Raw genomic sequence first — 27,568 nt, forward strand, 5'->3', positions numbered from 1 at the left:
GACAACGATCCACTGGAGACTAGGGCTCTCTTTCGACAAACGGAATATGCTCATGGAACGCAGATAGGATTATTTTAGGTTCGAGGGCGTGTGTGTTGTTGCACTTTGGCATTGTGCTGTTGTAGTCTAGTATATAATTTAACACTTTAAAAACAAGAGACATTCGAGCAGTGGCACCTTAATCTCAGCTCCGAGTAAGTATTATTAAATACTTGAATCAAATAATTGAGAATCAACTGACAAAGAGAGTGTTTTTATCTAAACTATTTCTTAAAACATTTCTCTAAATTGATTTCTTACACATCAAGTGTTTTTGTCTATGATTCAATTTGTAAAATATCATATTCGTGGTTCAAAAGTACATTTATTAAGGATTCGTGAATAAACCTAGAAATTCAATGTAGAATATAGAATGAGATTTTTGACAGAAGAAAAATCTTTCAGAAAATGTAGCTGAAATAAATACATTCACAAGTACTTCACAAAGTAATACTCAACATTTAAATCAATAATAAATTCTTCTTAAATGGGTATGTTATATATTCGTCTCGATTTGGTTATATCCTAGTCACACCAATTATTTGATTTTTAAGTCAATGTTGAGAACCTTATTTTCTGTGTTATTAGTTTCCTGAAACGTATATGGAAACACAAGTTACTAAAGATTATACGTATAGCAATACTAAACTGTCTTAAACACTGTTTACCTTTTGTTTTTTGTAAACATAATGCATCATAGAGAGACGGTTCTTTCGCAAAAATAACATCGGTAGAATAGCTTGTTTGATTAAGTTTCTGAAGATTTTATATGTAGATAAAGATCACATTGAAAATGAAAGTAGCCCAGCTGCTCTAGTTACTCTTCACTAATGTTTTTTTTAATAACGCATGTTTCAGAAACAAAAAAAAAATGTTTAGTTAGTGAACAACCTTGCCTTCTTAATTCTCGTGCGGACGGTCAAAGATCGAATATAGCATACACTGATTTTTTTCTTTCTCAGAATAACCTCAGGTATACTTTCTCTTCCAGAATTGATGTGATGTGTTGTTGCTGTGAACAGTCTACTTGAAGAGCTTCCACTGCACTTGTCACTCCAGTTTAATACTCTCGTGGGTATCCTTGTTACATTAACTTTAATTTCTTGACATATATATATGTGAATACATAAATTTTGAAGAGATGGAGGATTAAACCATGACAAAAACATCTGCTATAGTTATTTTTACCTTAGTTTCATTCGTGTCATTCATACATCCTCATTCCTCTGCTGTTATAAGAAGCTATTATTCTCGTGTGGTGAGAACTAAATTTGGTTCTTTGCGAGGTTTCACAAAGATATTTTCTAATGAACAGTTAAGACCTACTGAAGTGTTTCTAGGCATTCCTTATGCCAGGGCGCCTACAGGGTCGCTTCGCTTCATGCCACCTGTCACCCCTCCCCCTTGGAGAGGAGTAAGAACAGCGGATCGGTTTGGCCCTGTCTGTCCTCAGAAATATCCAGATATTCGGAATACAACCGAAGCTTTGAAAAAGATGACACCTGGACGTCTGGCTTACCTGCGACGCCTTCTTCCTTTTCTTCGTAACCAGAGCGAGGACTGTTTATACCTGAATATATACTCTCCAACACGGCGTAAGTAGGCAAATTTGAATAGAATAATCAAACCAAAATTCACACAAGATATTAATATTTGCAAATACCACCACGAGGTTTTTCTTAGGCATTAAACCTGGCAGAGAGAGAAATGTGGATAAAACCTAAAACCTTAACATCTTATTAATTGATAAAAGTTTTTGAAGTTTCAATGACAATATTGTAAGTGCAATTAACCTGCTAAGTTAAATATGGTTAAGAAAAAATAGTTATATGTTGTTAAATTATCAGACTGAAGGTAAAACAGCTTCTGAAACGTTTTATCTTTTATACACAGTAAGAATTCTCTAGTAGCTTATACTACAATCCTCAGTTCTGTATTTTTCACCATTGAAAGCCCCCCCCTCCCAGTGGCACAGCAGTATGTCTGCGGACTTACAACGCTAGAAACCGGGTCTCTATACCCGTGGTGGGCAGAGTACAGATAGCCCATTGTGTAGCTTTGTGCTTAACGTCAAACAAACACAAATACTATTGAAAGCATATTTAATTTGAAATACTTTTCCTTATCAGAGGCACCCACGCAATTACTCAAGATATATATAAAGATTTTGAAACTGTTTTTTGTGGCAAAATTAATATATAATCTTCCAACCAATAAAATCCGTTTCAAGAACTTTAGATATATACATTTAAGTTGCCGAATGCTAGATTTTATAGAACATGTGCTTATTTGAGCGCTTGGAGATGATCAAACCATATACAAATGAGTGTTTTCAAACGTAAATTATGACAATAATCACACTTTCAATGCCGCAAACTTAATGGTTTATAACGCTAAAATTCGAGGTCCGATACCACATTTGGGCTCAGACTATAGCTTTGCCTATAAAAACAAACAAACAGACAATTACAAAAGAAAACAATAGAGCTTTGAACTGATAATTTGGGAATAATCTTTAGAGTTTTAGCATACTGGAATTAGTCATCACCACCCCTAAAAAAAAATTCCCGTTTAAGTATATGTAAATGATACAGATTTCATGTGTTGAACATTTAATCTCTGCACGTTATTTAGATATTTGCTAGGTGGCGAACTCATAACAAAAATTACGTGGTTTCCATGGAAATAATTGTGCAAGGTTGTTTCACTTAAAGCTGCTAAGTGAGTGTAGAATTCGTGCGTCATAGTAAGTCGGTAGCATGGGTTCGTATGACAACTGAAATGCGAAATATTTTATTAAGATAATGTAAATTCCAAGCAGCTTGTCTCACTAAATGGTATAAAATATGATAAATGCGAAATTTGTTTGTAAATACGAGAATTAACACAAGATAACGCGTCAACCCAGTGGATTTATATATGATAATCATGAGTGGCTGAACTTTGGAAGCATAGTTATTGAAATATTGACGCTCGTTTCTTCTTATCTCAAAGTATGTTTTTTGTTTTTTAATCTAAATACAGAGTAGATAAAAAAATAATCAATTCAATCAATAGCTATATAAGAACCATGGGGTTTGATGGGCCAGAAGCGAGACAAGATTGTGTTGTTTCATTGATTAATTTTTTTTTGCCATAGCCAGATTATCCAGTGGGGTTATGTCCTAAGGGAGCTCATAATAAAACTGAGCTATGTTCTCTGTCCACTTTCTCGCACGAATGTCTTCATTTTACGCTTTCATTAAAAGTTTTTTGGTCGAGTTTTATATTTCAACTGAACAAGGCAGCAATCAGTTTGTAGGCATTAAATATATTATAATATTTATAGTTTTACATTTTTGATGTTGTGATTGGTTAAATTTAAGTGACTTTATCGTTTCATAATTTTTTATCAATTGTGCTTAAATAAGTAATTAAGCCTCATGTTTCCCAGGTGGTAAGTGGTAAGCTTATGATCTTACAATGATAACATCCGGAGTTCGATTTCTTGTGGCGGACCGAATGTAGATAGCCCATTGTGTGGCATTGCACTAAGAAAAAAAAGAACAATAAATTAAGCCCCTATTCGAGAATGCGCGGGCCTTGTGCAATGCATTTCTTTCTTTTTTTATAACTGCTTAACACTTAATTCATTGTTTTAGTGTTTCAGCATATCGCCCTTTATATAGGTGAGTATTTCTATGAATTCGATCGCTCATAAAAGTCGTAATTTTAAAAGTATATTGTGGATTTGGGAGCTTTTTTCTGGCCAAGGAGCTCCTGCTTGGTTAACCTGATACCTTCTTTAGCTATATATTTATTTCTAGCATGGCTGAACTATTTCTGAAAACTGTTTAATTACAGATTGCTTAACGTGCGAAAGAAGGTTCTCTAGAAGTATTTTTTATCGATTTACGAGTTTATCATCTGAAAATCCTTGATTCTAAGATTTTGTTTTTATAATTCTAAATTAAATGTAGTTTCTTCATTGCATTAAATTCGGGAGACATAATTTAAAATAAACAATATTTCTTTCAAAATTATAAGATAATATTTAAGTAACATACTTTGTATTTCGGAAAAGTCCGGGCGTGGTCTAGTTGATAGCATGCTAGACTGTGGAAAAGTCCGGGCGTGGTCTAGTTGATAGCATGCTAGACTGTGAAACATGGAGTCCATGGTTCGCAAGATTGCGTTCCGCACTTTGAGGCCGTGGTTGCGTTATAATAGTGGCGGTCAAATCCTACTGTTCGATGAGAGTAGCCCAAGAGTGTATCAGTTCAAAATAAAGGACGGCTACCAAAGATGGTCCTGGTGTAGCTTTGAGCACTACCCGAGGTAAACAAACAAACCTTTGGGAAAAGTATTAGTTATTAACCGATATAATAAGTTTTAAATGTTTTGAAAAATTAACGCTGAATTATACAAATATATATTTTTTAAATTAGATATTTATGAAGGTAAGAAATTTCATTAAATGTAAAAACCCGTATATCTGTTAAAATTATTTTTTATAATTAAATTATTATAATAACTAGCTAATTGACAGAGAATAACACCAGGGGCCGTTTCTTGATAGAATATTCAAATCATAAATGATATATGAAATTTGAAATATTTCGAAAAATATGTTTACGGTATTACTTGTAATATTAGATATAGTCATAAAAAACTTTGAGAATTTAAAGAGTAGTTCACGATGTTTATTATTCAGAGGTTTGAATATTAATAAATAATATTTCTTATATCTGAAGTTTTGGTGAGAAAACGTACCTACAGAGAGACAATATAGTAATGAATATATCTCAATAAAGCCTGATATTGGTTCCTATTGTATTAGAAAAGTAGAGTGTGATCATCGCTGTTAATGCATTTATATGAACATTAAAGTTTCATAACCCTAAGAAAATTATTTTTACGTTTGTTATTTAATACTCATAAAATCTTCTTATTTCTATTGGTTTTGTTGAAAATTCAGTATTGAAAGACAATTTTAAAGCATAAATTTTTCATTTGAAAGTATTTTGCAGAATTAAAAAGTTAGTTTAATTGTTTGAATACTTCTTTGACATAAAGATATGACATATATGAATAAACTGTTCAAAGACATTCGGTATCTTAAATACAGTAGTACTTATAGTAGGAATGGGGCGGATACACAATACATGCAATACAAACTCATATACACCTTTAACAACCAAATAATAAGTCTTCAAAAATATTGATAGACACCTTTAGGTGATAAACAAACCACACTAAAAAAATACAAATCATACAACCACATGAGAAAGTCAGCATAGCAGATAACAGAAAAATCACGAAACCTCAAATTTCTCAATCTCACTGACTGTCTGACATTTTTGAACGCTTCTAGCTGTGTAACAAACAGACTTACTACAGTTATAAGTGCACCAAATAGAACAATATCACAGGGACTGCGTACTAGTGCTAGTGTTTATCTATACTAAACATCACCAAAACAAGAGCTATTTAACGTACATCAGGTAATACCTTGAACATGGACGCCATTTTAAAATACATATCTTCTCTCGCTCACTCCATATACTGAATAGGTGTGATCAAATAAAACAGTGAAGGTGGTGTGGTCTTCTCGATCTACAGCACTGTGTGACAAGATATGGAAACTGTGAGTAATATGTGGTATACCAACGTAGGTTGAGCCTTGAGAGAAGCTTCACTATGTAGGCTAGACGACAATCTATGTTCTTTTGCAAGGACTTTATAATACTTATTGTATATTAAACAAAGTTTGCATTCATGTAACATTTAATACGTAGCGTGGGAGTCTACAAGTAGTTCAAACTGCCGCAACCAGTTTTTGCCGCGTATAAACCTTGGTTGGAGGGTGATTTTTCCAGTTTTTCATAGTGAAAATGTTTTTCCAGTTGAAAGTGTTACAAGCGTTTATAAGGTGAACTCTGACTGCGCGGCTGAATCAGTTAGCTTTAGTGAATGGGCAATCATACACTACAGGTGAACTATTTAATATATCAAATATTTTGTTGGGCTTGAGGTGATCACTAAATGTTTTTCGGTAGAAATGTTATTTCGTCCATTTCATCTGGATTTCTTCCATTTGTGCTGAAGTGAGACTACAATTCTGTTTGTCTGTGCTACTCATTCTGTCAAACAAGCTTCCCATTCAACTGAAGATAAGCTGAAACTTTATTTGTGCTTAGTTTACCTGATGGTACACTTGACATGAATAGTACCTGTTTCTTTCATAAATGCCAACCTGCATTACCAATTTTATCTACATGAAATTATAGTTATTGCCTGAACTAGATGAAGTAGTTAATTAAATTAATTAGCTAATTTATCAACTCTTAGTGTATGCACACAACCACAACTCACGTTACATCACCCAAATGACATTTCACATTATAGAGTGTGTGCCATCACATGTATAGCCCACATGCACACTCACAATGTGTACATACACATTAAATGAAAAGAATGCACACCATACACACATGCACAGATATTTACACATACCATAATATTATGGTGCACACCCACACTGATGATACACATACAGGATATCAACACAGATGAGTGAATGAATAATGCGTAAGATCGTGTAACCTTGTATGAAAAATGTGCATGAACAAGTTGAAAAAATATTTTCACAAAAAATTGGAAGTGTAGGAATTGGTGCACCAAAACAAGGTAGGAATGAGCATGATATAATAAAACTTCTTCTCTGCAACCTCACAAGGTCCAACAGCGGGTCCATGCCTACTTCATTTTTATGTGTTCATGATACTATACAACTTATAGGCACATACAAAAGTGTGTCTATGATTCTTCTACTTCTGTATAGACAGTAACAAATCCATGACGTCGATATACAGAAACCTCTTAGGATATATTTTACCTTAGTATTTTAATACACGTATATAGCTAATGTACGAAATCCTGTTGCCTCCTCATTCAATCGCTAAAGGAGAGACAAGTTGTAAAGAAAAAAAAACATATATGTTATGGGTCCACACGAATATCTGATTCTTCTGGTGTCGTATAAACATGTATTGCCTCTAATAATTCGATTCACAGAAACCTCTAGTTATTGTATGATAAGCATAACTAAATTGATAGTCCACCTGTCTTATTGTATACAGGATTAAAAGAATAAAAGAAGTAGGCATTCACCATATTTTGGTACGCCCCTTGCGAGTCATTTCATTTCATTTCATTTCAATGGTAGCAAGTATTTAGGTATAATAATATCAAGGGTATTCAGGAATCGAGGGATTCCTCTTCACCTCTCCCCTCTGTGAGGTTGTACAGAGGAAGTTTTATTACATCATGCCCATTCCTACCTTGTTTCCTCACTTTTTGTAGTACCCATTCCTAAACTTCCAATTTTTTCTTAAATATTTTCCCACTTGTATTGTTATAGTTTTGTTACTTATTAACTGTTGTTGTATTTGTTTCATTACTTATTGTTTGTACTTTTCACTGAATATTATCACTTGTCATTATTAACGTTGCTACTTTTCAATGTTTTCTAAATATTGTCATTCGTTAGCTATTTATTTATCACTTTTTCATTTAAATATTGTCTTTCAATAATTATCTACTGTGTTATTTTTATCATTTGTTTCTATTACGTTTACACTGAATATTGTTGCTTTTTAATTATCTAATGATATTTTTTCATTATCAGTTTCTAACAATTATTTATTGATTGTCGTCATTTGTTCTTTATGTGTTATTTCTACTTTTTTCTATTTTTTATTATTTAATGAAATTTGAAGCAATTATTTTCTATTGTTACTTTTCATCCTTTTGTTATCAGTTGTTAGTTGAATATTGTCTTTTCTGTTGATTCGTTATTGTCTTATTTATTCTTCTTATCTCTTATGCTTATATATTTCTTCAGTACTTATTGGTGTAATTTTTCACAACTGTTCATTATTTATTTAGTTCATTTTTGATTAATTTTTGATAATAATCTATATTTTTAATTTTTATTACTTTTATTTATCACTTTTTCAATGTTTATTACCGCAGTATCTCATTATTTATTGTTGTCTTTTTTATACATTGTTGATAGATTTCACTTGTTCGTTAACTATTGTCGAGTGTTTCCATTATTTAGTGTTGCCACTTGTTCATTTATTGTTTTTCACCAGTTCACTAAATATTGTCTATTGTTCACGGTTTATCTCGCTAGTTTTGATTATGTATTGGCCCCAGTTGTTCTCTGCCTATTTTCAACAATAATTATTTTTTATTGTGTACACTTATTGATAAAGTATTGTTGTTTGTTAAAAATTTATATTATTACTTTTCGTTATTTGTTGATTTCATTTGCTCTCTGGTTATTGTGACATGTTTATAATTTATTGTTTATTAATACCACTTGTTTGAATTGTTGCTACTTGTTCAATACTTCCTGAGCATCATTGTCACCTGTTCATTAACTATTGGTTGTTTTTCATAGGTAGAGAAACATCTCGGTTTCCAGTAATCGTAGTTATTCACGGAGAGTCTTATGAATGGAATTCTGGGAATATATATGATGGCAGTGTGGTTGCTAGTCATTCTGAAGTCATTGTTGTTACCTTAAATTTTCGCTTAGGAGTGCTAGGTGAGTATCTAATTAAATTCCTATTCGTTGATAAATGACAATATTTATATAATTCAAAATCTTTTGGCTATTACAATTCATTTAAAGACAAAATATTTGTCATTTACTAAAAAAAATTATGTTGCTGACTGCACACACATATATATATATATATATTGAATTATCGAAAAAGAGATTATTAATATATATTTATAAATAATGTAAAACTGCCATATTTCATACATCTAACTAAAGTTTTTAAACTTTTTTTTTAACTGATGACCAAAAACATGCTCAAGATCTTTGTCAAGGGTTTGGTGAATATTCTGTAGCTAGAATATTCAATTTCAATATCTTTATGTATTCTTAAATTTTGTGTAAATACAGTTGTTTCTATTTGTGTGTTAGTAAAGCTGTACTTGTTTATCGTAGCATTGTTTAATTAAGTACGTATAGCACATAAATACAGCATGCCACTCCTTCCAAAGAAACGCACACAAAAAGTAGTTGGTGGAGAGAATTATAAATGGTCAATGATTGTTCCGAAGATTTTATGCATCTTTTGTGTGAGACATTTTAAAAATGATATTTTAACACTATAATAAACCAAATATTTGTGTATTTTGAATGACCGTCATAAATAGAGATTTTAGTTTAAACCGAGCAATTTACTTGAGCAAAAAAGGGAATATAAATCATTTTGTTTATATCTACTAACTATGAGCTACTCCAGTGATTCAGCGGTAAGCTTCCGAGATTATAACGCTAAAATTCGGGGTTTCATATCCACGGTGGGCACGTCACAGATAGCTTATTGTGTAAATTTGAGTTTAAACAAAATAAACATTTAAATAAATTATATTAAAAACAAATTCTTTAGGTAGTTTATCAAAAACTGCTATTTCTAAGGATCGGAAGTGAGTTCCGAAACTAACAACGAATACCATTTATATAGTAAAAATCTGTACTTAAAGAGATGTAGCCTATCTAAAACTTTTATCTAAGAGTAGGTAGTTCGTATTCTTGAACGTACCACTTTTTTCAAATGAAGTGGCTTGTTAAAAATTATCGGGATTTCCTTTTCTATACACTAGATATAAGTAAATCGCGTCTGTCGTTATCATTGTTAAGTGCATTATCCGCCCGCTGCTATCATCATCATATGCTATGTATTTCTGCTACAGTTGGCGTACAGCTCACTTAAAAAATGACAACTAAGAGTAGCGTTGGTTTGAACAATGTGCTGTGCTCTAGGTCTTATTCTATAGTATTCTGATCTAGATCTGACTGACTTGGGTCTTATCAAAGATGGTCCTTTTGCTATTGTTCTTATTCTTAAAAGACATTGGTAAGGCCTCACCTTCATTTTCCCTAATACGTGGAGTTCATGGAACGCTGTATGAAATGCATTATACTTTCATGAACTGGTTTATGTTGAGATGTGGCGTCTGATTGTCAACATCATCGACACTGTTAGTGTACATTGGTTGATTGTACTGGTTGTCCTACAGGAAATAAACTCCTCTTTTTTTCTGAAAGCTTTTCATAGTTCTAAAGATACCACAGAATCTGCTTCTCTGTTAACACTTCCCGGTTAATCAATCCTGACCTTCAAATTATTAACGTGTTTCGAAATAACAGCAAACTATTACAATGTAAAATAACCTAAGGACCATTTATTAAATTGCTGGAGCTGATGTAAGGCATCTGAACTGTAGAAGTGTTATATGTATTCTGATTCCTGTATGCTTACAAGTAAATCTTATGAGAAAATGTGCTTTAAACTATAAGCATTTACATATCAAGATATACGGCAGTGTGTCAAAACAACCTGCTGCAGAATACACCGCGTGCTATTAACAGGAGTGATAGTTTAGCGATTTTGCACCTTCTGTACCTCAGACTGTGGTAATTCAAACTAACAAATATTTCCAGTGGATGTTCTCTACTGAATTCACAAATAATTAACCGAGTAAACAGCGCTCTATCTATATGTAATATAAAAAAACAGAAATGATGTCTATCTTTCTCTGTAATTAAAGTTTCACGTGGTGGATACAGCAGATAACCTAATGTGGCTTTGCTCTGAAACAAACTCTAACTACGTTACACTTATTCAATAGGTAATTATTCTATATCTGTCCCCAAATGATTTTCGTATTTACAAAACATGGTTAACATTCTTGAAATCTACATAATATTTAAATAACTAAAAACAAAATTAAAAGAAGAAAATTGATTCAGCACTAAACACACTTGTTATCTCTAAATAGATTTTCAAATACGCGATTTTTACGCTTGTATCTAATTATATACGTAAACCGTTTAAGAAACAGCCCAATGAAGATTGTGTATAACACATTACTGTATCACAAATAAAAATTCAAAACTAGAGAAAAGACATGGAACTGACAAAATAAAAAGCAGTTTGAATTGATTATAATTTTTTTACAAAGTGGTATTCATTCTGTAAGGCCATTTCATCAGTATTAGCTAGATTTTTACGTATTGGAAACTGTTGTATTATGTTATAACAAATCTTTATGCCTTTAAGCAGTTTTCTGGTTCACACTTTTTTACGGACAAATAAAACTATTTATTTATTGATAGTTTATTGATAGATTATTTTTTGGATCAATTTTATGGCTAATAATTGTACATCTCTCGCGCTGACGTCAATCACCTGACGTAACGTAATGTAATTAAAGAATGTTCAGAACTAACTTTATTACCAATGAAAAATCAATGCCCAGAATTAGTTAATCATCATTAGATTTACTGAAACATAAATAGTCGCGTAAACACAATGTTCAGTATTAAACATAATTACCCATGAAAAAATAATATGTGAGATTAATAATCACTATACTTAATGCAACCCAAGTACTTGTGAAAGCAATGTGCAGCATTGACCTACATTAAGTTTACTGTAACCTTAATACTAGTTAAAAACAATTTGCAGCATTGACCATCATTAGATCTACTACAACAAGTATTGCGATATTTACTGTAACATGGAAAACGCATGGAATCAATTATCATTATTTTTCCGATAACCTGAATTTTCCTAGAACTACAATGTTCAACATTAACTACTACAAACAATGTACTGTCATGTCCTATAAATAATTTACTGTCACATTCTAGACACAATGAACTGTCATGTTTTAGAAACAATGTACTATCATATACTAGAAACAATGGACAGTTATGTCTCAAACACAATGTGCTGTCACGTTCTAGAAAACTTGGACAGTCACGTCCCAGAAACAATGTGCTGTCACATCCTAGAAATAATGCAATGTCACGTCCTAGAATCAATGTGCTATCACATTTTAGAAACAACGTACTCTAACGTACTAGAAACAATGGACAGTTACGTCCTAGAAATAATCAAATCGCGTTCTATAAACAATATGCTGTCACGTCCTGGGGACTATAGGAATCACCAGCGCAAATGTAAAAATCCCCCCTTCTGAAAGCTTTAAAGCTGTCTTAATTATTGTATATACAGTCAAGATAGGTCAATTGTTGTTTTTGTAACGTAAAGATATGAACCTCTCAATCATCGTTGTCTTTTTATACAAATGAATACATACAAAACAGACGAAAGGTAAGGAAAACAAACAGATCTGATTACCATGAAATTTATGCCTTTTTAATCGTTGATAATGTAATCTAATTATAGCAAGAAAATTTAATAATTTCAAATTATTAAGAACTTTTAACCTTTGCTTTTAAACCCACTTTTTATTAAACTTCATTGTTCATGTTTATCACACGCTTTTACACAAACTTAATAATGCTTAATATTATTTTAAAGTATAATAAGTACTTATTTTGCATTACAGCAGTCAGCATTTTTTAACATATTTAGCTTGGTATTTTGTCAAGTATTGTCGTTTAATACACAACAGGAAGTATGTGCATTAAGATTCCCTCTTCATCAGTTTATGATTTTACATTTGATAAAGATTTCACAACATAACAGTATTTTATGTAAATTGTTAAGAATCATTTCAAATAACATATACTTTCCTCAAATATTGTTAACAATGTACTTCCTTCTATATTTTAGCTGTTTTAGCTTCCTACAACACGGAAGTTTTAAATAATTAATAATTTTTGAATGATTTAAACTTGCAGAAATCCTTGAAAGTGGTTTTATGATAAATATTCCATTCATTTTTGCAATATTTTTACACAGTAGCTGAGAGTGAGAATTTCATAAACTACCCGCGCTCCGTTTTGAGATTCAAAGGCCCCTCATGATTAACATAAGCCGCAATATACCTATCAAGCTTTTACATTATCCCAAATAACTTCTGTAGTTACATATTTTGATTATTTCTGTGTACTAAACACGTTAATTAGTATTCTTAGATGTGGAGTTTTAATTCACTAAGCTAGAAAGACTTTCTTTTGAATTACAATTAAAAATTGAATCTACATTTAATTAAATGTGAATAATTATTCAATAATGGCTCAAAGTGTAAAACATGTGTGGATATATTATTCTATTACATGTGTAATTATTACATAAAGTCGTGTATAAAAAATGAACAAAGTAGTGATATTAAGTGATCATAAACACTGTAGTGAATGGATGTTTCCTAATATCTCAGCAACACTTTGGATACTCGGTACTCTTCAGTGTTGTGATGTCTTCGACAACATCACTGTGATATTAAACACACGCAATATCCCCAACAATTTACATCGAACTTATAAAGGTACAAGCGGTAGGAGAAAGTTATGTAAGTTTATACAAGTAGAGAGAAAGACGGTGAAGTTTCTAGTTACCGTTGTTACCGCCTATAATTAGTAAGTTTTGCCAGTGTGCTGATACGACCATGATTCACTGTGGCCATGATTGTGAAACTTGGTCGAAATTATATTGGTATATGTGTTCATTTAACAAAAATAATGAGTGTAATCAATGTCACATATTTAAAAACATAGTTGATTAATTAGCTTTAAGATCAAACCAGTTTCTTGAATATTATATTATACAGTATTCCTTAGCAATCTCTTTTACATCCGTAAAGGTTTTTCTATATTTTTCAGCTTCTGTTTTGGAATCATCAGATATTATACTGTATTTTTCAGCTACCAGTTTAGAACTATGGTATTCCCAGGTTCATTGATTTCTGTTAGAGTAATCTGGCAGGGTGATTTACCAGAAAATGTTTTGTAGACAACAATCTGAGTTCTCTTAACTCTCTACTGAGTTTTAAGCGACGGAAGAGACTGTACACCATTAAACACTCCAAAACAAACTTCATTTTAATGCAAACACAATCAAAGTATATTTTGTGTATTTTGTGGCGTACTTATTATATTGCTATCGCTGTGGTTAAAGCAAATAAGTAGCTGCAATAGTCTCAAATCATATTAAACTAGCCTTAGAAATATGATATTATATACTAATAACAACAATTTCATTATTCTCAATGTTTAGGTGCTACTCACGTGACTAAGTGTCACTCTCCTTTTGTGACAAGGGACGTTCTATACCTGGAGCATCACCTGACTTGCCAGTGGAAAAGATCATTTGCTATTTCTCTTGACCTTGCATTCTATATAAGACTACAGACAATATGTAAAGAACTTTTATTAACTAAGTGGTAGGAACACATGGTATGCCTGCATACTACGTAAATATCTACTAAATACACTAAATATCATAATAATTCAGCTACATTTTTAATTTAGGAATGTTATAACGTGTTTACGGTTACTGGATTTTTATCATTCAATATTATACTGTGTTCTTCAGCTGCTAGTTTTATATCATTCAATATTATATTGTGTTTTTCAGGTGCCAGTTTATATCATTCAATATTATGCTGTGCTCTTCAGCTGCTAGGTTTATATCATTCAATATTATTCTGTATTCTTTAGCTCCTTCTTTTGAATTATTAATATTATAATCTACGTTTAGTTGCTTTAGTTATTTCATTAATGTGTCAAGTATTTTATTTATACTTGAGAAGTTATTAATAGCTATTTTCTTCATTCAATGACACAATTATGCTATTTCAGAAAATCGTTGAATAAAACATTAAAAAAGAAATCAATAAACATACATTACCATGAACGCACTACTAAATGTATATGTAACAACCTTTATTACTTCAAATTTACGTAAAACGTTTAAAGGAACATAAATATATTATTTCAACTTCAAATGCAGTCTTTGAAGTCGCCCTCCAGTGGCACAGCGGTATGCCTGCGGACTTACAACGCTAGAATCCGGATTTCGATACCCGTGGTGGACAGACCACAGGTAGCCCATTGTGTAGCTTTGTGCTTAATTACAAACAAACACATCTTTGAAGTCCAGCTCTATCCTGAAATTGATTGACATTAGGTGACTGTACTGGTTGGTACAATAAGCCCTTTGTGTTCCTTCGGAATTCGATGTAGGCGTTATGTTTAATTATTACAGGATTTCTTCCCACACTGACGGGAGCAGCCCGCGGAAATTACGGCCTCATGGACCAAGTAGCAGCTCTACACTGGATTAAAGAAAACATTATGGAGTTTGGAGGTAACCCGAATAATGTGACGGTTCTCGGTCATGGCCATGGAGCAGCGCTCGTCAATCTACTAATGTTGTCTCCAATGGCTAAAGGTTAGTTTTATTCACATGTCAATGCAATGTAGAACTTTAACTAATTTTCCGAACATAGCAGCGATTACTATTATAAACCTAGAAACACAGTGTCCCATTTCGTCGTCAGATTTCCTCGTTTGGTAATTTAACATCTTGATGATCACTTTGATTATATTTATTTTTTGCATGTAACTACGTGGGTCATTGTTCTTTGTAGTAGCTAGAAGGACTTTTAATAAGAATACAGACTGTCAAAACTGTTCACATGTTGAAACAGTTTTTTTTTCTATTCTCCATCACGCCTTCAGCCCAAACATCCTTTGCTCTTTGGTAAGCCTATGAACCATGCTAGCTGTTTCCAAAAAAAAGGGGCCAAGAATAAGTTTTAAAAATTATTTTGGCCCACCCTTTATAACACATATCATAAACAGAAGAAGACTACAGTTTCAAGTTAGTTATACTATGTGGGAAATCTTTAAACAAGATTTCATTGTAAGAACGTAACTTAGTTGTAATGAAAGAAATATTACACAGCACAGAAACGAAATATTTTTATTCTTCGTCAATATTATTTGACATGTAAAAAAACCAAAAACTTTTCGATATAATACTTGTTTCAGCTATTACTTTTTCACTGATCGGTTACATTATATGGTAATATGTGTTATTTAACTCACTACAGATCTATTTTCACGAGTAATCCTGCAAAGTGGTTCTGTTCTTAGTCCGTGGGCCACTGCTCCAGAAGCGGTGACCTACACGCGACACCTGGCAAGAGTTCTTGGGTGTCCATTTGAAGATCATGCCCTCTTGGTGACCTGTATGAGACAACAGTCTTTATCCGATATCATGCGAGTTCAGTTATTAGTTCCCGAGCACCTGACAGCCTTCGGCCCGACTGTAGACGGAATTGTGATTCCAAACGACCCAGAGCTACTGCTGAGAAATTATCCCGACGTGTACAGTCAATATGAGCTCTTAGTTGGAGTGACTAGAAACGAATTTTATCACCATTTTTCGGCTCGAGACGAGAAATACGGAATAGAACCAGAACGAAGAGACAAGCTAATACGCACTCTCGTTAGAAACGTTTGTACCTACCATCTCCAAGAAATATTCCTTACAATTGTTAACGAATACACAGACTGGGCTAAAACTGTGCAGCATCCAATGAATATAAGGCAGAACACAGCGAACGCATTAGGTGATGCGTTAATAGTAGCACCAGTCATCCGGCTAGTGAATTACCATTCCAAGGCCAACTCCAGAACTTTTTTCTATGTGTTTGGACACCAGACAGAGCATGGAGATTACCCAGAAAGATTGGGATGTGTTCACGGTGAAGAGCTTCCTTATGTATTCGGTGCTCCTCTGGTTGACGGAGGCCTGTCGTATTTCCAGCAAAACTTCACGCACGCCGAAGTAACGCTGTCCATGGCTGTCATGATGTATTGGACAAATTTCGCCAAATATGGGTAAGACAAGAAAATAGAAACGTAGGTTTTAGGTTTGTTGATATTTTATAAACTAGTAATTTATAGATATAAATCGAACAATGAATACGATAATGTTTGCTCATTTAAGTTCCAGTGTGTTAAGGTAACTTAGGTGTCGTTGTTGTACATGCAAATAAAGTGGAACAAAAGAAAACACTGGGTTGATAAATTTTGATACTGTTAAAGCTGCGCCAACAGGAACGACTATTAAAGTTATAGCCCGCAGTGGCACAGCGGTATGTCTGCGGATTTACAATGCTAGAAACCGGGTTTCGATACCCGTGGTGGGCAGAGCACAGATAGCCCATTGTGTAGCTTTGTGCTTAAATTCAAACAAACAAACAAAATTAAAGCTATACTAACAGGAAGGACTATTAAAGCTATAACAACAGGAACGACTATTAAAGCTATACTAACAGGAAGGACTATTAAAGCCATAACAACAGGAAATACTATTAAAGCTATGTCAACAGGAACGATATTAAAGTTATGCCAACAAGAACGACTGTTAAAGCTATACCAACAAGAATGACTATTAAAGCTATATCAACATGAATGACTATTAAAGTTATGCCAACAGCAACGACTATTAAGGCTATGCCAACATGAACGATATTAAAGCTATGCCAACAGGAACCATATTAAAGTTATTACAACAAGAACGACTATTAAAGCTATACCAACAAGAATGACTATTAAAGCAATGCCAACAGAAACGACTAATAGAGCTATGCCAACAGGAACGCCTATTAAAGCTGTGCCAATAGGAACGACTATGCGTACAAAGTAGAAGTTAATTTTCATTCGACTGTGGAAAACTAGTTTAATTTAATATATGTGAGTATTTTGTGTTACCTCTACAATTGATTCCACTATACTTAACCTAATGAAAATCTTATATCTCACATGTTCCATTTAGTACATTTTTGTTTTAATATTAAGAAAAATTGTAAACTCTATAGTAAGTATATGTTATGAATAAGAAATAAGATTACGGTTTGATAAACGCTGAACTTCAGTGTCTCGTAAAAGTTTTCAACTAATTGTAATAGCTTCAAAATCCAACAAAACATCATAAAAAATACAACTATTCTTAAATCTTCCATTAACAGATCGTCAAACAGTTTATCAGTTTCAGTATTTAAGAAATTTGAAGCTCCTATATTGTTTAATGTTATCCTCAAGGAGTGTTTGCTTGTATTTGATTTTTAAAGTTTTTTAAAGCTTAGATATATATATTGATGCTTATTTTCTGCTTGAAGGGATCCAAATATTCCTCTTCTTCACCGTGATGTAGTTGGTGATAAAGGAATTGGCCATTTTTATAGGTTTGAATGGCCAGTATATGACGCTGTTCATCAGAAATATATTTCCATAGGTAAGATTAAAGTTAGCCTTCAAGAAAATAATAATTGCCTGGCATTTATAAAACAGAAATCTTAAAATACTCTAGCAGTGCAAATGTTCACTTGTCTTTTTACTCAAACATGTCTGAAATTTAAAACCGATACATCTTAAAAATAATATAATTTAAGTCAGTTTCGGAAACAAGGATTCACTGACATAAGCACAAAGAACAAAACTTGTTTCACTGAAGTGCAAGAAATAACTTTGACTTTTATATGGATATATATTATAAAGAAATACAAGTAAAACTAAGCAAAAACTTGAAACTAGTTTAATCAGAATGAGGAAGTGTGCCTAATTAAGGATAGTTGGGAGTTTTGTCTCTCAATTATGAAATAATGTTTCGGTTAAAGATTTAGTGGTAGAATTACTAGAACTTAAAACTGATAAATTAAAGAAAACAGTCAAATGTCCCGTGTTTTCTTTATGTTGGCAATTTCATGTGTTAACGAGCAGCTCAGGTTTTAAGATATCGTTTTTTGTGAACGTAAGATATCACACAGTCTTTACACACGAAAAAATACGGGTCTCATTAACCAGTGAAATATGAAAGTAATCACCGTTTCGGAAAAAAGTTTCAGGTTTAGTGAAGATTTAAATGCCATTGTTAAATCAGTTTGGACACTTAGTTAGTTTGATGAAAAGAAGATGGCCCGGCATGGCCAGGTGGCTAGGGCGCTCGATTCGCAATCTGCAGGTCGCGGGTTCGAATCCCCGTCACACCAAACATGCTCGCCCTTTCAGCCGTGGGATTGTTATAATGTGACTGTCAATCCCACTATTCGTTGGTAAAAGAGTAGCCCAAGAGTTGGCGGTGGGTGGTAATGCCTTCCCTCTAGTCTTGCACTGCTAAATTAGGGACGGCTAGCACAGAAAACCCTCGTGTAGCTTTGCACGAAATTCAAAACAAACAAAAAGAAGATGCCATTGAAAATTTAACCGTGGATTTAGATAAGGCTGTTGTAAAAAAGAAGAATGTCAGAACGAAGCTACATGAAAGGAGTTTGTAAGATCTGTTGAGTAAAAAAAAATAACTTTGTACCCAAAGTGAAAAAAAAAAATTGACTGAAGAAATCAATGAAGCAAGCTATAATTTATGAATATCTATTAAAAAGTATGTAATATTGATTAACCTCAGTTTTACAAGTGAAGTTAATGCAAGTGTGCTTTGAGTTGAGGTAATCAAGTAAGTTAGATTACTTTTTTTTTAAGTAGAAAGAAACAAATACTTCATCCACATACCTTATCAACAAGATTGTTTTGATTGATTGGACAGCGGTTAAGATATGTGTGATCATTATGATGATGAAGAAACGTGTTAGAATCCCAATACCTGTGGAATCAATACTTGTGGAGCTCATTACAGCGGTATTTATTTTTGGTAATATAGGGAGTTAGTAATAATAAACTGGAATTTCGTGATAGCAAGATCGAAAATGATCACATCGGAATTCTGAAAGGCCAAACTAGATAATTTTTCTCGAAATTATAGAAAGGCAAACGTCCATCGTTTTTTTTTTGTCTTTTTTACTAAAATATTGAAAAAGTTAAAAACTGCTCATGAAGTAGTTATGAAAGAAAGTTGAACCATTTCAACAGCCCAAGTTGAAAGGGTTGGAGAAAAATGTTAATTATTTTTTCTGAATAAATCTATGTCAAAATTATTTATTTCCCCGAAAGGGGACCAAAGGGCGCCCGGAGGTGTCACCTGTTTTAACCACTTGCACTACTTTATAATAGTGTGTTGTCAGTAGACGTTACATAAGGGACGCTTAACACTGCAATTTGTAGTGTCAGTAAAACGTCCGCATGCCATGTATCATGAGAATAATTATGCATTCTGTAGGCTACAACATAGCATGACATATGTACTTCAAAAACAAGAAATATAAATATTTGTTACTTTTAATTTTGGGTTTATTCACTCTCGCGGAAGTACATCTAGTAATTATGTATTGATTACCTTGTAATTAATTTTGTTATGTTCCTGTGATATAGTGTTACTATATACTATCAGAATGCTAAAGCTTTTATGATTCACAAATATTTTTTTAATTAATAATATTTTCTAAGCTAATGTATTCTTGTTTTCTTAACATTTTAATATGTTATAGACAAATTCCTCATTGTGGTTTATAATTTGTTCTTTATCTTCAAATTGTTCTGAAGAGACAGACATGACCCAAGACTTACAATCCAATGGATGAAAAACACTCCGCTCGTTTTTAACTTTTTCTAAGTTTTCTTTTCTTTATTTCAGGAGTGGACAGATGGCGTATTTTCACAAGTTTATAAATCAAAGACATTTTCGGAATTTTTTTGCATCGACATAGCAGCTCATAGAATGGCTCTGAGTTTTTTGTTTTTTTTTCAAGTACAAACTTTTAGCTCATAGCTCTGTCATCTCTTGATCGATTTGAGATATAATTACAGTTTTGGACTCAGGAAGTCAAACTCTTTCGATTCATATATTTGACCACTACCAAGGTCTCATATTTGAATTTACTCCTGCCTAAAATAATTTCAATTTGAGGGTAGGCTCGTACAGATCCTGATGAGTAATAAAATCGAATCGGGATACGCGCGCCCTACGCTTGGTATTGCTGACGCACAAAAACACAGCTAATAAAAATGAAAAAAGGTCTCATAGATTAATTTACTTTAATCCTGCCGAGAATTTCAAGTGCCGTGGCTATTGAGGATTCCCTCTTGTTTATAATAAAAAAAGACAAAGATAATTTTTGCGATCTTTAGATTCCTTTGCTATTGCCTTCGAGAGATTGTGTATGAACGTTGTACTCAATAACGATACAAATACGAATCCATTCTTAAAGTCCAGTTCGAATTTACAGTGGTCTTTTTTTTTTCTAAGATCTTTCTCATTATGAAACTTCGTTCAATATTGTTATATTCAACAACGCTAGAATCCGGGTTTCGATACCCGTGGTGGGCAGAGCACAGATAGCCCTTGTGTAGCTTTGTGCATAATTAAAAACAAACGAAAAACAAAACAATTAAGCATTACCTATATTTTGGATTTTGATGCGATCCTGGTTACTTATGAGAACAATATGAATGTTGTTAACTCACATAAATATAACATGTAAGATCACAAGGTCGTTCGTTTGGAAAGTCGTGCTAATGAGCGTGGAGAATGATTTAAGAGATAAAGAGGCTATACTTATTAAACAAAGCGCTTATTTGAACTCGAAATCATTCATTTAGTTTCATCATTTTAAGTGTAATTACTTTAAGACGTCTTGCCAGATTTATTGTTTAGGTTCTGCTGGCTGGTTTCCATAAGACCCAGAAAACTGGAAGTATAGAACCTTATTGATAAACAAATAATTGGTATCATTAAAAATCACCACCCGTATTAGTACAAACTATACTTGTACTGAAGAATAATTCAACATTTAAAAGAGGGCGTTGTAATAAAATAGAAAGAGCATCTTGCTACTTGACTTTTATACAGGCAACGTATGTCACCACACCGAGTAAAAATCTGAGTTTATTTTGTCATGTGTGTATATATATATATACATATCATTACTGACATATGTGTGTGTTTGTGTATACACATATATATCTTTACTGACATATGTGTGTGTTTGTGTATACACATATATATCTTTACTGACATATGTGTGTGTTTGTGTATACACATATATATCTTTACTGGCATATGTGTGTGTGTATACACATATATATTTTTAGTGACATATGTGTGCGATTATAGGAAATAAAAACAAAATATATATATTTTTCAACACAATGTAGCTTAAGTGATAGAAATGGATGTAACTTATGTTTATGAATATACGTTTTCAAATAAACTGAAATATACATTTTAATAGTAACTTTAAAACTAAATTATCAAGAAGACGATTAATTAAAGGTCAAACAATGTACTGAAGATATTCTCTAACAAAGAAATCTCAAATTTTAAGTTTCCGGTGGGACATCGGTAAGTCTACGGATTTACAACGCTAAAACCAGGGGTTTGATTTCACTTGGTGGACATAGCAGACAGCCCGATGTAGCTTTACTATGAAACACACACACGGAAATTTTAAATCCTGAGGGACCGTATTATCTCATTTTTCAGATTGTACCTAGAAATAGCTGTACTAATACAAATTGAAATATTTTGAGAAAGGCCCCCTGACCAGCACATGTTATTGCTATTTTTTAGGAATAAAACCAAAAATTCGTGACCACTACCATGCTCACCGTATGTCTTTGTGGCTTCACCTTATTCCCAAGCTAGACAAGAGCGACGTTGGAGTTCCGCCGTATCACCATTTACTGAACGAACATAATAATGCCGATCTGTACGACGGTATAGTCCGCCAGGTACCCTTTCCCCAAGGATTTCCAGTAACTACAACATCTTTGCCAGTATACCCAGGATTGCCTTTGCCGACACTGGCTGGAGTGTGGAATATCAGTGAAATCTTCAAGCAGACTGATGATGTCGTTTTTCTAACAATTGCTCCAAATGAAGACCATTCAATTTCAACTAATGGTTCTGACACAGTGGCTACAGTCTTGAGACATACGAGCTATTCGACAGCACTCAGTGTAACTATTGCTGTTGGGTGCTCGCTTCTCATCTTAAACGTTCTCATATTCGCTGGTGTATTTTATCAACGTGACAAATATAGGATTGAAGCAAAACTCCACAAGAAAAATTACAAGGTTTATTCTTTGTTTTGTTCAAAGCGCTCAAAAAATACAAACTATGACGAATATTGTAAAATGTGTTATAAAAACAAATTATACATTTGTATTTTCAATAAGCTATTGACAAACTAAAGAATATTATCAGCCGACGTGAAAATGTGCGGTTGAGTATTTTTTTTAAATGTAGGGATATAGCAACGTCATATTTTAATAATAATTTTTGTTTTGTTCCTGCTGCTATTTGTTATATTAAGATAGATACTAGTAGCCAAATAGGGCAATAAGTTTCATGGCTGAGTTTTAATTCCTGTCAAACATGGGAAACGTTAACTTAAGTTAAAATATACAGAATGTAGTTTGAAAACCAGATTGTTTGATATTTTTCTGTTTTGTTGCTTTAGGTAAAAACACCTAACGAAAGACTACCGTCTCGGCCAATAAACAAACAGATCATAAGAGCAATCCCCACATCTCCTAACACTCTTCAAGACGTTCCACCTCCGCCTACACCCCAGGCACAAGATCAGCCCAAGGAAAAACCCACTCCTGAAGTTCAGCCTCTTCTTCATCACACTGGGCACGAGATTTCCATAATGAAAACTCAAGAAATTAAGATGTAGCTGTTTTTCATTGTACTTTAATACATCAGTATTACTTTATAGGCTGTTATTTTTACTAAAAAGAGTGACATCTTGATTTTATTTCGTCTGACGTAATTATTTCTAATAATATTTGTTTATTTCATTGCTTTACTCATTGTCTTGCTGATACTTATCTTGCAAGATCAGAATCAAGCAAAATGTTCTATGTGATTATATACTTTTGAGGCGCTTCGTTTTCTGTAAAAACACACAGACATTTTAATTAAATAAGGCTTTAGTTTTTATGCAAACTCGAGAAAACATAACTGAATTAGAAAATGTGTAAGTCTACTAAAAACTTCTTTAAAGTATGTCATACGGCGCCACAGCTTAGCAAACATGAAAACGAAACTTCAGCATAACAGAAACGAGCAGAATATAGAGTTAAATAAAGATTAAACAGATGGAGTATAAATATTCTGCTAGAATCTGAAATTAATCTAAAATAGATCATCAGTTATTGATACTTTTTGGTGAAGTTGGGTACAATAACAATGTTAATTATCTCAGCTGAATGAACCAGATCAATCCCACGGTGTTTTTTATAAAATATAAAGTGAAATTAACTTAAATTTTGCTAGATAACATCACGAACCATTTTTTATTTTAGTTTCATATAATTATGCTATATTCTTATCAAAAATAATGTATTCAAAAATGGATTTCTTTCCATAATGAATATTTTGCTCTGACAGAATACTGATGTAATTGGGTCTTACGAATGACACAAAATATATTAGCTACAACTTTAGTTGAAATCTGCCAGTGCTAACGAACTCTTTCCTATTAAAGCAGATACACTTTAATGAAAAACAACAACAACATAAAACAATTCTAATACCCAATTAGCGAAAAGAAATGAAATAGGATAACATTTTCTTCCTTTATGGCAAATGTATTATAACACGATATGACTTAACTCTGCTTTGAATGATTTTATATTAATGTTAGTTTGGATGATATAATAAGTGCAGTTTATTATTTTGAGTTCAAAACTTAAAATCACAGTACTCGACCAACGACACTAGTAATTTAGTAAGTAACAAAACAAGATAAGCTTTTGGAGGCTTAGGTTCTTACTTAAGATGAACACTCTTTTGTTGTAGTAATTATGAAGATACAATTTACTAAAGTTATTACAAATGAAATGTCTAGTTTATTTGCCAACAAAAAGTACAAATCATTAGTTTTTGAAGATACTATTCACTCGTTAAGTATATATATATATAGTTATATATATGTACGGGATAAATGATAAATTGATATAGGTGATAATTAATGAGATACGTGAAAAGTAAACCAAAAACAAAAAACAGGAGAAACGTTATCATGTTTCGTTGCTTAAAAGAAATAATGTGCTTTTAACTGTTTTTATTACTGCATTTTTCGTGTTAAAACTCACGATAAGTAGTATTGTATAAACACAACTTTATAAGATAAAAATTAGCTTCTAATTCGTGAAAAACATTATCCTCTAAAATGCATTTTTTTTTACCAATCTAAGGTTTAAAATTAAAATAATGTATTAATGAATGATATCCCTTTTACTGAAAACTGATTAATCTCATTACTAGCCCATTAAGAGTGGTTATACATCGAATGATAAAAAAATAAATTCCTTACTCCAAATCTTTATGATTTGTATGTAACTAGTATCTGCTATAGTCCTTACGTATTCATTAAAACAGCACAAAATAATCAACATTACCAGCCCTCCGAACCTTTTAGTGAAACTGGTTTTAGCGTGACGACAATAATCACATACGTGGTGAAGTAGTTAACGAAATCCATTTGTGTGTTGGTACTCTGTAAGTCCATTGATTAATTGAAGAGTAAAAGCTCAGAGATTTTAATTCATTAACAAAAGAAAAAATATTGATATATTATTAATAACATTTGCCGCTTCTCTTGTTAATCCTCCCGATATTTTGAAAACAAATATTACTTAATAATCTTAAACACACTCAAGCAGAATATATGTTTTATAAGCATTAAAACAGAATATGGTGGCTACAAAAGTGACGTGTAAAAACATGAAAGAAAAATTTAATGTGTCCAGGCTGGGTTAGCAATATGTTTTACTTTGTGGTTGCTTTGAATAATCTTTGAAAAAATAAAATGAGGAATCATGTTTATGATTTTAGAAGTTTTGATATAAGTTCAAGAAAATATGCTTATGTATTAGGGTAATTTTCTGTATTCAATTACTGTTTCATTTTCACTTGAAATAAGTTAAGCTCAAACTACAATTCCTTTTAGAGCAATCTTTTCATCCAAATGGTGCTATATGCATATATAATCTGGAATATAAATACTAAATTCCGAAAGCTAGACTTCACAATTTTAAAGGAATGACTTCTATCATCACAATCGGTTTTTGATGTATTCTGGAAGCTAGTTAGTATACAACTTAATTTTCTTGTGACGATTAATGGAGATGTTTCGACTCAGAAACAATATTCAAAATCATAACCCAAATAGTGTTTTAATAAACCTTTCTGATTGTTAAAGAATATGAAAAGTTTAATTTGAAAGTAATAATAATAAAATAAAAAAGTTTTGTGTACAAATGATATACTTGTTTGTGTAAGCACAAAGCTGCTCTATGGGCTATTTGCTCTGTGCCCACCGCAGAGATCATATGCAGAATTTTAGCATTGTAAGCCCTTTAGCTTACGCTGACTTTCAGATCTTTAATCGAATTTCCCAAAAATAAGGTGTACATGAACTTGGATCAGAAAAAGAGGTAGGGCAACTTAGTTACGTCAACTTCAATTCCCCTCTCACCCAATCAATGTTCTCATTGGATAAGTCTTTGATGGCATTCTTAAGGCGTATCCCAGTCATTTACTATTTAAAATGTTAATACTTTCATTGCCAGAAAAAAAAATCTGAAATAAACTATTACTTGAATGTTTTAATAATTACAAACAAATAATCTAAATGTTTGTGCTTAATGTTCAGTTTAAGTTATGTATTATAAATGTTAATAATATGTGTTGACATTCAAGAAACCACGAGGAATGATTTCTATTATTCATAACAGAATTGAATTAAATATAAGTTCTAACATATATTTAATTCTATAATTTAAACATATGTATTCTACAAATTATGCCAAGGATTTTTAACTACTGTGAGTTTCAAAATAAAGGTGTTCAGGTATAATGTGGAAAATTATATGCAATCAGCTGTTATAAACAACATTCAAGTTTAGCAGATTTTAGGGAATATTCTAAGTGAACAATGAAACATATGAAAAACAGTTAAATATCTACTCCTCCTAAAAAAAACTAGTTTAATCGAAATGGTTGGTTCTTGAAGACTTTTCCACTTTTACTGCCATCTGTTGGAAATTATTATAAGCTCTCAGTAAAATATTTTAAAAACATTTGAAAACAAAATAGAGTTTACTTGGGTAATGTTAAGAAGCTTTCGGTCTAAATTAGATCATACTCAGTTCATAATTTCAGAAAACATTCCAGGGGAATATTTCATGTTATTTGTATTCTAATGTGTATTCTGTAATTTGTCATAATAAACTGTGTTATTATTATGAATCTCAAGCAATTGCCATTAAATTTTGAGGATGATTTTTTAATGGTTTTAATTATTATTATTATAAAAATTACACTGAACCACTTTGAATACACTAAGAAAATGTTTTATTTCTAATGATGAAAGAATTAGCAACCCTTATCAGAATGTTTTATGTCTGGTATATTATTCTAAGTATTTAAAAGTATTTTGAGAAGTGACCTGTTAGGAGTATCGATTCACAATAAAAAAGCATTATTTTTCTGCCTTCTACATATTCATTTTACAAAATTTATAATTCATAAAATTTATAAAATAATGCGATTATCAATATATTTTAATTATGCTTAGAGAAATAAAATCATGGTATTCTTTAAAACGTAATAAAATTTACTGTATCATGCACTTTAGTGGAATTTTAAAAGGGATAACGATTGAAAATATCAAACTAATATATAACTTACCTGTCGATAGATAACGGTTGAAAGGCTTTCATGTAAATTATATGTTTAGCTGTTTAACAATAAGCTTTAAATATAATTGCAATTATAAATTTAAGGATGCTATT

General features: G+C 32.2%; 1 protein-coding gene across 1 annotated transcript; it reads left to right on the forward strand.

The window, feature by feature from the left end:
• On the forward strand, positions 1-27,023 carry LOC106464321 (neuroligin-4, X-linked-like). The gene is made up of 8 exons (XM_022392563.1): positions 1-194; positions 1,031-1,634; positions 8,489-8,635; positions 15,066-15,251; positions 15,916-16,708; positions 17,992-18,107; positions 22,332-22,837; positions 23,224-27,023. The coding sequence occupies exons 2-8, from the start codon at positions 1,196-1,198 to the stop codon at positions 23,440-23,442; spliced, it is 2,406 nt and encodes an 801-aa protein (XP_022248271.1). The 5' UTR covers positions 1-194; positions 1,031-1,195; the 3' UTR covers positions 23,443-27,023.
• The last annotated feature ends 545 nt before the right edge of the window (positions 27,024-27,568 follow it).

The sequence above is a fragment of the Limulus polyphemus genome, unplaced genomic scaffold, assembly GCF_000517525.1.
Source record: "Limulus polyphemus unplaced genomic scaffold, Limulus_polyphemus-2.1.2 Scaffold59, whole genome shotgun sequence".
Lineage (NCBI taxonomy): Eukaryota > Metazoa > Arthropoda > Merostomata > Xiphosura > Limulidae > Limulus > Limulus polyphemus.

What these genes read in the sequence shown, in the direction of transcription:
- LOC106464321 (XM_022392563.1), top strand. Translation starts at nt 1,196, where the DNA reads ATGACAAAAACATCTGCTATAGTTATTTTTACCTTAGTTTCATTCGTG. An exon ending in TATATACTCTCCAACACGGC is followed by an intron (nt 1,635 to 8,488) that starts GTAAGTAGGCAA and finishes TGTTTTTCATAG; the next exon opens with GTAGAGAAACATCTCGGTTT. An exon ending in GTTGTCTCCAATGGCTAAAG is followed by an intron (nt 15,252 to 15,915) that starts GTTAGTTTTATT and finishes AACTCACTACAG; the next exon opens with ATCTATTTTCACGAGTAATC.